Source organism: Rhipicephalus microplus, chromosome 3 (genome assembly GCF_043290135.1).
Source record: "Rhipicephalus microplus isolate Deutch F79 chromosome 3, USDA_Rmic, whole genome shotgun sequence".
Lineage (NCBI taxonomy): Eukaryota > Metazoa > Arthropoda > Arachnida > Ixodida > Ixodidae > Rhipicephalus > Rhipicephalus microplus.
The window spans coordinates 136,377,898-136,389,591 of NC_134702.1; the positions used below are offsets into that span (position 1 = coordinate 136,377,898).

Here is an 11,694-nt window from a genome sequence, read left to right on the forward strand (position 1 = left end):
CACTGATGTTCGAAGCCAGTGTACTTAGGTTTAGTGACAGGTTAAAAAAGCCGAGGCGATGGATATTTCCGGGGCATTCCACTAGGGCTTCGCTCATCATCAAATCACGATTCTGGGACGTTAAACCGTGATGATAATAATAATAATAATAATAATAATAATAATAATAATAATAATAATAATAATAATAATAATAATAATAATAATAATAAAAATAATAATAATAATAATAATAATAATAATAATAATATTATTATTAATAATAATCACAAATTATTATTATTATTATTATTATTATTATTATTATTATTATTATTATTATTATTATTATTATAATTATTATTATTATTATTATTATTATTATTATTATTATTATTATTATTATTATTATTATTATTATTATTATTATTATTATTATTATTATTATTATTATTATTATTATTATTATTATTATTATTATTATTATTATTCATTAAGGTTGTATGCAAGGCTTTATTGATCAGCAGTTCTCTCCAACAGGATCACGTGTGTCATGAACCAAGCTGCCAAAGAAATGCGTGTTCCACTCTCAGCGTCCCGGCTACGGGTGGCGTTTACTAACGCTCCCAGGGCTTGCATACGCTTAAATATCCCGTAAAGTGGACTATGGAATGACTGCCACCGTATGTCAATCAGTAAGGGCATCGGGAAAGTAATCCAAACGTTGTAGATGGGGCCCATTGTGCGATTTCTCTTTTCAAACACTTTGCATTCGCCCCATATGTATCGCGGGTATAACAACAGACTGTGTACGCTAAAGTTCACGTTCCTTCTACGTTCTTTGGGCTCGTTATCCACTGAACTTCTTTGGGCGCATGGCAGAAGAAGGAATTCCCAGAACAGTGCTCTGATGGCTCAGAAAAAAAGCGTCTCCAAAGGAAAGCAGCGCGCGAATTAGTGTATGCCTTGATTATACAAGGCGTACCTTGAAAGCTCAGAAGTGGCAAAAAGGCTCGACTGCTTACCGAATGGTCGTGGTATTGAATCTTGTGCATGATGGCCGCAGTTATGTTTTAACGATTCATGAGGTTCAATTCAGGAGCACGTGCATCGCACCCAGGTGGTCCAAATTATCGGAGTCCTCCTTTATATGACTTCTCCCATATTGTAGTCTCGAGCGTATAACTCCAGAAAAAGTGAGCAAATAAAATATGGAGAACCTAGCAATCTACACTATATAGTGTGTTACAAAGTGAGAACGGCTCTAGGCCTGAAATTTATTCCATTACATTAGGAAACCTCGCGAGTTCAGTTGTTGTCTTGAAATAGCTCGATTTCTTTTGAAGATTGAGTTCAGCTGATTTACAAAAGGTATGTACACTCTTTGTTGCAGATCTATGCCGCCGTTGCCACAACAGAGACAGGATTTCAGTGTTTGGCGTCACGTATCTACATGGGCTTCAATATCTTCAAGATTAGATGTGAAAATTGCTAAATGCGCTGACGCACAATCCAACACACGAGAACTCGTGATATGCATATTTAATTTTCTAAATAATGGAGGATTCCGGCTATGCATTCAATGAAGTCAAACGTGCTAAATACATGCCCCTTACAGTGAGCTGCCTGTTTGTATTTTTATTATGCCGTAATAAAAATGTGTGAAAAAATGTTTTATTATATAAAAACTATGACGTTCTTCAATAAATAAGTGCTTATTCTTGTATTCAGTGTGACGGGGATGTCCTGTGGCACCATATCTATATGTTTGCTTTACTTTTATAACTTCCGTATTATTTACTCGACATGCGGGGAACCGTAATTGTTTGAATAGTTTCAGTAGTAGAGTGGTTGCAGCACTGTTTGAACACACGCACTAAAAAAAAACAACCCTAGGACACTGTTGGCTAGTATTTGGCGTTTTATTGAAACCCTTAGCAGAATATGTAAGTGCGATAATACACGGCTAAAACTGTTGGTCAAAGACTGTAATCAATAAACAAAATACAAAACAAAAAAGAAAACAGAAGCACATGTAACTATAAACGCTATCCCCGTAAAAATGAAGGTAACTATATGTATCAGCATTCAATGAGTTTTGCTCACACGAAGTAAAATATTGGCTGCATTATGGAAAAGCTCACGGCTCTTTTTTTAAATTTGCTGAATATTCATAATCCTTGATCACCAACTGTTAGCTGCAGGTGGCCACACCCATAAGTACGGCACAGTATTTCATTGAAACGCCAGATCTTAGTCAGCACTGCCTTCGAGGTTCTTGGGATCATTCGCGCGTTTAAACACTGCTGCAATCACTCGACATTATATAATTGTCAAGTAGCCAAGATGCAAACTATTCTCATTTCAGCAGCTCTCACTTTTTAAGTGAAGTTCATAAACTGATTTAATCAGCGCCAATTAAGGACTTCCTACACAACCAAGCTGCCTTAGCTTAACTTTTAAGCACGTGGTGTCCCTTTTAGGCACCCCCACTTGGGTCAATGAACGCCACTCAGGAACCCAAGGGCACTGCGCATGCTCTCGCTCTTTATTGATGCCTTGGAGGAACTGAAATTGGCATGCGACAGTGCGGCTGAAATAAGGCAGTAAGAAATAAGGTACGTCAGTGCAAGCCCGTGGTGTCACCAACTTACCATTATAAAATAGATTCTCATTGTATACACAATGCGCACGACGTTATAGAAAGACAATGCGGGTGTGGCCCACGCTTCACCAGAGTATACAGACAGGAAATAAGCAGCCGAATACCGATAACTACACACTTCTACACAAGCGCTGTGCACCTCCATAAGAGGTACTCACACCGCAATGGCAAACAGTGCGCAACAGGAACGGCTTAGTAAAACGTATACAGCAAGAATACTCAAACAGATCAAGAAGTTATCTGTAGTCGCTACGGGAGCGCAGGATGCGCTACTCAGCTTGGAGGTGGAATACCAAAAGTGGGCTTTCCAGCGGGCAAAAGAGGCTGTAGAAGACAAAGTTTTCTCGCCCCTACGTGCGTGGTCTATTCCGGGCTCGAAATAAACCAAACCTTTCATGAATTTTTGTTCACCTATTCGCTCTCTGATGCAGAACATGAAGTCAAGGCAACCAATGAGTGGCGAAAAATGCTTACGAAAGAACAGTTTTGTGAATAATTTGTCAATGTTTCTTCCATCTTGGCTGAAGAGCACACGCAAGACAACGATGAAGTAAAAGAAAACAACGACAGGTGCTGACTCACTGCTAAAATTTAATTGGAGAAAAATGGCGGATATATAGGTGAAGTGCGTCTTAACAGAAAATGGGAAAAAAATCCTAACAGGAATACACCCAAACACGCCGCAAGCAATTAAAAAATAAATACATTTGTGTCATCTTCTGCAAGTTCTGGAAGGATAGCGAAACTCTGCGTTGCTCAGTGAAATGGATGGCATGCTGACGCGCTTAGCTTATTTTCCTTAAGATGTGGAAGGCTGTAATTGCTTCTCTTGCTAACTGATGTTCATGGTGCGACAGGAAAATTGTATCGTTCAACCTGCTCTACCAAGATGAACACATACCAACTCACTAAAGCTCCAATTCTTATGCAAGGTTATTTCCGCTTGCCAAGCTTTGTGTTCTTTCTTTGCCACTGCATTACAAAATATTCAGTCTATGGTTGTGATGTAAGTATTCGCATAGAGATAACGCACCGACACAGTGCTGAATTTTTGCGCTTCCAGCGATTTATTCATACATTAAATTAGAAGTGTGTCAAGGGTTTCTCAGAATGAAGACATGCACACTCATAGACGCAATAACCAACAACGAGCCATTGCGTCTCGGCTTCTTGCGCAACAAAGTTTCAGCTACTTGCCTCGTGTTTCGAAAAGTGTTGCTGTCACATTCCCCCGTAGCCTAGCACCTAACATCAGCGCGATTTAGCGTCTACGTCGCTGCTTGACTTGGTTGCAGCCCAACGCGCAAATTTCTGAAGTGTACGTGCTTCCTATGACCAGGCGAGCTCTACTTTATAGGTACACATTTCTTGGCTAACCATCAACGTGTAAATAAGAACGGCCGGCAGCAGGTTGTCGTTCTCTTTGAGAATTTTCCTCCAGTCGAGCAAGTGCACTTCTCCTTTGGCGTACCTCCGAACAGAGACCAGCGCATTGAACATGCGTACCCTTTGTGTTGTGCTCGTGTTGGCCGTAGCCATACTTGCCCCAGGTACGTTCTGCCACTTCTATCTTTAATGTGGGCGTGTTGATAGTTATTCTTGTTCTCACGAGAATTAAGATAAGCTTAGTATTAGGTGAGCGAGCGTTCCGTTCCTAGCTCATGAAATAAAGCAAATAACTGGAACAACTCTCATATAGAGAAAAGCACTCGTTTCTTAAAATTTGAAGTTCTAGGTGTACGAATTTTTTAATAGCAAAACAGCAGTCTCACCTGCAAATATATAACAAGTGTCGATCAGTAATTACAAAAAATGTTGCAACACGAAATCTTCATAAAAACTAGTTCATAGGTTATTCTAGGGGATCACTTCAGGAACTTGAATGTTCAGTTCTGTCCACTCTGAAATTTACGTTTATATTATTTTGAGTGGAATAGAGTGGAATACGGAATGCGAAAGAACCGTTCAAAACTCAGATCACTCACTAACCTTATACCCAAATGTTCATTTCATGTGCGTATTTGAGTTTCTTAGTGACCATGCTACGTTATTCTGAAATTACTGTAAGTAAACATTCTCATGGTGAAATATTTGGTAAGTTTCAAGAAAGCTAGCCACCAAAAACAACATCTGAAACCATTATTTAATGATAACACTCGTCGTTGGGCTAGTTGGTGCATTGCGTGGGAAAGGAAACATATTCAGCCAATAAAAGAACGAACACAGGAGACGAATAGTATACATGATGCCTGATATGCCGTCTCCTTCTTTGTTTTTTTAGATGCGGAGCATCTAATACTCGAGGCTTGTAGTGCGGCGCCGTCCGCAAGCTTCCTCCTCCTTCTTCCACCATCTGTGCATCCCTTCCTCCTCTACACACCGCGTGCGCTTCTCCTCTTCACGAACATTCGCTAGCTGTATAATGTAGCGCGCATGCGCCGTCACGCTTCGAGAACATCGGCAGCTGACGCGCGCGCATGCGCCGTCGCGCTTCGAGAACATCGGCAGCTGACGCGCGCGCATGCGCCGTTGCGCTTCTCCTCCTTCTCGAACATTCGACAGCTGACAGTGCATGCGCCGTCGCGCTGTATATATACTCAAGGTCGGTGCTTGCTCGCTCGGTTGCCGCTCGTCGGTTGGTTTGTACGGCGCGTCGACGTCCGAGGTCGCAATGATCGACGTCCCTCCGACCAGCGCCGGCCAAAGTGTTGGCGGAACCGCAACCAAGTCGTCGTCCGAAGACAAGGCAGCGCGGAGAAGAGCTCGCGACGCCGAACGTAAACGTCGGCGTCGAGCGGAAGATGCTCAACTTAGAGAACGTGAAGCCGCTGAGAGACGTCAGCGTCGAGCAGCAGCACCGGATTCGGCCGCTTTGAAACGTAAGCGTCGACAAGAGGACCCGGACTTTCGAAAACGGGAAGCCGAGTGCAAGCGTCGGCGACGAGAGGCCGATCCCGATGCTGCCCGCGAGCGCAAGCGCGCCGAGGTAGCGGCGTGGCGCGCCAAGCAGTATGCCACGCCCAACGCTCGCTTCAAGCGCGACTTCCTCGACCGAAGCTTCGGCCACACCTGCAAGGTGTGTGATCGTCTTTGGTTCGATAACAACTTAACTCGGATCGGCAACATTCAGAACACCTCCAAAGCATTGTCGGTTCTTTGCGATACGTTTGGAAAGGGCACCGACTATGCCGACTACGTCATGTGTGCTACGTGCAAGCAGTCGTTGATTGCCGGTCGAGTTCCCTCGGCTAGCGTGAGTTACGGCTACCGCTACCCGCCCCGACCCGAACATCTACCCGAGTTGAACGCGTGTCGTACGTGTTCACTCATTTAACACCCCTCCTACAACGACGTTAACCAATTTAGCCAGCGACCCAAGTAAGTCGCAATTTAACACCCCATTTCACAACCACGTTAACCAATTTAGCCATCGACCCAAGTAAGTCACACTTTAACACCCCGTTAACGAATTATATGCTCCGCATCCTCCTCAGTGTTCCCCCGAGGGAAGCTGCGGGCAATTTTTTCGTTCGTTATTTTATTGGCTGCATAATTTTTCTAATATAATAATAAAAGTGCTACCATAATCAATTTAACTTTTGCTTTGCCGTTCATACCTTCAGTCTAAAACAGCAACCACGTACTGCTTTAAAGGTGATAGCGTAGTATCTTGGCAAAAAGATCAGGGAATGTTTTGACATGATGGGTGCGGCAAATCAGGTAATCAACGTTTTTCTACATTTTTTCAGCACATTCATACCACCTTCAGAAGAGGTCTTTGAAAATCTTTCGACTGCAGTGCAAACCGGTAATATTATTAAAATTTACGCATATCGCTGTTGCAATCCAAATCTTCTGTGAAGGTTTCAGCTGCTAAAGAACCATGTAGGGTCATTTAGTCACTGAATATAAGGACAATCTCGAACTAGAGAATTCAACTTAGCTACATTTATTGACAATGCAGAATGCGTTCTTGATAGTATTTCTATGATTACCGTGAATAATTTCACAGTGCGCCTGCAGATTTAATGGGCCCTCGTCCTCACAGATTTGTTTCAGTCACTGCAAAAATAGATTGGGAGAACGTGGTTGACCGCACAGCTGCGAAGGTGCAACATACATGGTCACTTTACCTGTATGCATTCATTTAGAGCCATCATACCATATTTTTGTTTAACTGTCTCGCACACCTGTCTGTATGCCTTGATATAAAGTCGATAATTCAGAAACAAGGAGTAGCTTAAGAAGCACAGGTTGTGAAGGTAAGAACAATTTTTAACAGCTAAGATGAGGTTTTCACACTCGCACACGTCACCTCCTTTAACTACGCCCGCAGTACACAAGTTGCTTATGTGCCAAGAGCCAGTGACAAAAACGTTGCAAGTGTATGCTAATTGCTCAACCCGTATATATTATTTGCTTGTTTTAATACATGTGCATTTGATAAGTTTAGCGATTGTACATTGAAGTAATTCAAAATGACGCTCTCAGAGACACTAATATATAGATTTCTCGCCTAAAAAAAGAATCACTGCACTGCAAGTTATTTCCGGCGTTCAGTAGTAGAAACTTCAAGCCATGCTAGTAACGAAAAAACGGATGTCAATTTGTTTAAAAACGTTGATACAAATCTTTTACATGATACTAAAGAATATGTAATATTTTTGTTCTACACAACTTTTATGTAATACTTTTAAAGTAGTACTGTTATTTAACAATAAAGTATCGAGGCCTAACAGATAAATGTCTAGGCAAACAGAACCTTCGCCGAGGGGTGAGAGAGCTCTCACGCCCAAAAGCGGCATCATTATGCCCTTATTCACGCTCGGGCGCTGATGCCCAGGGGACACGTGATTTCTACCAAGCCGCCTGTTCGGGAGAACACATACTTGCTAGATCTGCTTGGAGGTTCGTGCTCAGAGAATACGGTGACGACCGGGTAGACAATCGTGCAGCATATACACTCAGCGCTATATATAGCCACGTGGGAAGGATCGAGTGCTCCTCGTTTACGCTTCACAAGCATAATAAAAAAAGTGAGTGGTGTTGAGAGAACAGATAGTGTAGCAGCAAGACTTTACACAAAACGATGTATTCTAGCGGAGGTTCCCATCTGTAAGAACAACAAATGCCTAGTAAATTACACCATATGTTCAAGTTTTCCAACCTTGAACTACCTCTTTTCAACTATGAAAACTGTTTTTATTAAAACCATATCCGTATTTGAAGGCCAGCATAGAGCCTTCATCACTGCCTGTTTTACGCTGGTATATTATTCAAACAGTATAGTTCTTCAAGTATTTCTTCGCTTAGGTTTCCTAGGATACTTCGTTACTTTATATTCTGAAAATCTACATATGTGTCATCATCATCATCAACCTGACTACGTTCACTGCAGGACAAAGGCCTCTCCCATGTAGTGTGTTTCATGTGCATTAGGGGTGCACTACGGGAGGGGCCGCTGATGATGATTCTTGCGGCAGTTTTTGGGGGTGCGATAATTACTCGAGGAAAAAAGAAGTCGTATTTTTGTTGGGCGATGTGGGGGGTGCGAGAATTATGCGAGTGCGAGGATTAGGCAAGTAAATACGGTATATGCCCGAAAATCACACGTCAACAACCCATCTATTAGCCATTGGCTGATTTTAACAAGTTGTGCTCGCTTGTTACAGAGATCATCGCGGGAGGCCGCTACTTGTCCACGCATGCGCACGAGATCGCACTGAGCATGTCACGCATTCGAAGAAAATAAAAAAAAGGGCTCAAGGTCGCGAAGCGCGCGTGACGTTTTTCTGTGGCCCTGCCATCCCTCCCTGCTTAGCTTCCAGCGCTTTCATCGGGACGAGAGAAGAAAATGCAATTTCAGCATGCGACAAACCATTGTAACTCTACTCGGATTCTTAAAATTTTTGCGGCGTTGAATTCGTGAGCCAATAAGCTCTTGCAGTGAATTCCTTTCATAGTTATCTGAAAAAGTGTTTCAGGGCCCCTTTAATGCGTGCAATGCTGCAAAACTCACTTGGTGCATTGCGAAGGACGAATCATCAAATGTCGGCTATTTTACTTGCGGAAAAAAAAGCAATCATTGAGGCGGCTTTCATCTCCTACGCGTGATGGTGCTGGTAGTACGGGACAAAAGAGGAATGGGGAGCACTGTTCGGGAGGGTCGTGCTGTGGTCGCCTTGAGAATGAAGTCACAGCGCAAAGAAAATTTGGGCTTATGCAAAATAAGTACAGGACTTACATATTCCTAAAGAAATGAAACTGTATTGACATAACAAACACTTGTCTAATTATTTTCTTTATACTTTTGTTATATTTGACATTAAGGTAATTTGGTTTCTGGTTCCGTGAACTTTGAATGAATTAGCCTATACTCTCATATCTTTCATACTTGGGAAAAATGCTGTAGAAGCTGGTGCATAATTGCAGTACGAGGCCTGGGGTGCGGCCTCACCGGTAACCACCGCCGGGAACGCATTCCCTCACCAAAGAACGATTGGCCACCCTAGTGCAGCATCTGGCCACTACCTCCCACATGTATACTAATGTGTAGAAACGCATAAAAGTGAACGTGTTCGGGATATTAGCCCCATCATAAAAATGTTACACATTCACCTTTTAAGTTCATGATATTACTGCAAGAATATCGTAGTCAGAAAAAGTTATGTTATAGTGTATATTTTGAACACCTGGTGCTTTTTGGCCAGAGCCTAAACTTAAGGCAATGGTCTTCTAACATTTTGCCTCGCATAAAGTGCACTTCAGTGGCTGGGATTTCATTGGATGACCTTTGTGTCAAAATTCGGACACTATACCTAAGATACTACGGCCCTGTCTGGCAATGAACCCAATAACGGTAGAAAAGTACATGCCACAATTCTTTCTTAATATTATGCTGCAGATGAAAGCGAAGCAAAGATAATTTTTGAAGGACAGTCTTTTTGTGCAGATTTGCCGTTTGGAAGAACGTTACTTTTCAGTGGCGGCAACCTTAGACAGAATACACCTAGGAAACCAGAAGCTGTGTCAATAACACTAACCTTGACAGCACGTGCATTATTATTAACTATTTGCTTGCTTGGCGTGAATTACGTTGTTATATGTTTGTGTGTGTGTGTGTGTGTGTGTGTGTGTGTGTGTGTGTGTGTGTGTGTGTGTGTGTGTGTGTGTGTGTTGTATGATATGCGAATCGGTGCTTGATAACACAGACACATTAACAAGTAATTGATTAGCTGGCATTTGCGTGGTCAAAACGAAGACAGTAATAATAAAACATAGTTCATTGCGACACACACAAGACGGCTTTTCGTGCACTTTAGAGGGGCACTGCAACATTTGTTTTAAATAGTCATATAACGCATCCACTAATACAGATTATTGCCCAGTGAATTCACCGCTATAAAAATTTTCAGAATCCATTCAGTACAAGTGGAGTTATAAACATTTGTCCTACCCAGCAGTGCCGTTTCCTCCTCTATCACCCCTACCAAAGTGCTGGAAGCTAAGCAAAAATAGATGGCACAGAAAAAGAAGTTATGTCACGTGCGCAACATGATCGATCTTATACTTCTTCGAATTTACGACATTGCAGTGCGACAGTGCGCACGTGGTTGAATGGTGGCCTTCAGTGGCAGCCCCAGTAACGACGAAACACGCCATGCTCATATCAACCAATGGCTCATACAACTGCTATATTTAGTAATGATATAGCTTGTGTTGTCGATTACCAAAAGAAGGCAAGGCAACTTTTGGCTGATTTTGAGAATTTATTGTGATTTCGAGGACGCGTGCTGCAATATAATATTTGGTTAGCGTTTTCTCGGAACCTTTGACTCCCTTTCAGCTGCGTTTTCAGGCCATGCTCAAAAAGTGTTGCATAGCAGAACGCTTGATATGAAAATTCAAGCTACTTAATGCCTTATTTTTGCAAGAAAGCTTCCCACAATATTGTTACAAAAGTTAACTGAGGTAAAAATATGTGTAGGGAAAATAATTTTGATAATCACGTTAGCCTCTCAATGAGCAGTTTGTTAGTTTTAGTAATCCTTTAAAATCGTGAAAATTCCTCATCATGACGAAATGTACTACTTTTTTTTCTTGCATGTATTCGACGTCAGCCTTCATTCCACTTGTACCGGCTTTGCTTTCTTCAACAAATAAGTGATAGCAGAGACACTGAAGAAGACGACGACCGCGATGACGGTACCAATGACGACTACGAGAACGACACTCCGGAGACAGGCGATGAAGAGAGTGAGGAAGACGAACAAGAAACCACTACAAGCACAAGTGCTCATTTTACCACTTCCTTTCTGCCCTCCACTGAAAACTCGTCCGAGAGAAAGCGTACTACAAAATCTGCTAGTACATACGCAACTTCACCTAGCCCCTCTGAACAGTTGACAAAGGCTACCCTAGAAAGAACCAGTACCAGTGCCTATCCAACAACTTTCTACATGGCGTCATCTCAAGATAAATTAACTTTGACTTCATCTTCAATTGATAAGACTGCGTCATCACAGAATAATATGAACTTCTCAAAGGCTACTGTAAATACAACCAGTACTCATTTATCTTCCCCAATTCCATATGTTCAGCCAATACAAGATGCCTCGATACCAGGAAAGGCTGCCACAAAGTCGACCAGCACCGCTGCTACTTCTACTACTGCTTCTCTGCCTTAGTAAGACCATGGAGGCCATGAAAATTTATCACAGAACGGCGTCAGCCTACAATAAAAGCTAGAGGAGTGATGATGAATAAAATTTGAGAAACAATGGCATCTGCTGCATGACTTCTAAATCATGGTTCTAAACACATAACCTGTTGGCACAGCAGCTGCAGTGATTTGCATTGCCTAAATCAGTATAACTCTGGAGAACTAAACACACAGAAGTAAGTGTGCCCTACAGAACGGCGTGAATTAAAGAACAATTGGGGTGCTTGACAACATACGGATGTAAGCTGATGTGACAACCCATTCATTTTCTCAATAAATCAGTGTGGGTCATTGCAAGCCGCTTGCTGATTGAGGGTATGTCATTTTT

At 42.1% G+C, this 11,694-nt stretch overlaps 1 protein-coding gene across 1 annotated transcript; it reads left to right on the forward strand.

Moving 5' to 3' along the window:
- The first annotated feature begins 4,023 nt into the window (after positions 1-4,023).
- Positions 4,024-11,429, forward strand: LOC119159945 (uncharacterized). The gene is made up of 3 exons (XM_037412736.2): positions 4,024-4,194; positions 6,394-6,452; positions 10,765-11,429. The coding sequence occupies exons 1-3, from the start codon at positions 4,143-4,145 to the stop codon at positions 11,329-11,331; spliced, it is 678 nt and encodes a 225-aa protein (XP_037268633.1). The 5' UTR covers positions 4,024-4,142; the 3' UTR covers positions 11,332-11,429.
- Positions 11,430-11,694: the final 265 nt, after the last annotated feature.

Coding starts and splice junctions, on each gene's coding strand:
- LOC119159945 (XM_037412736.2), top strand. CDS start 4,143: ATGCGTACCCTTTGTGTTGTGCTCGTGTTGGCCGTAGCCATACTTGCC. Junction 4,195..6,393: donor CGTAGCCATACTTGCCCCAG/GTACGTTCTGCC, acceptor ACATTTTTTCAG/CACATTCATACCACCTTCAG. Junction 6,453..10,764: donor TTCGACTGCAGTGCAAACCG/GTAATATTATTA, acceptor ATTCGACGTCAG/CCTTCATTCCACTTGTACCG.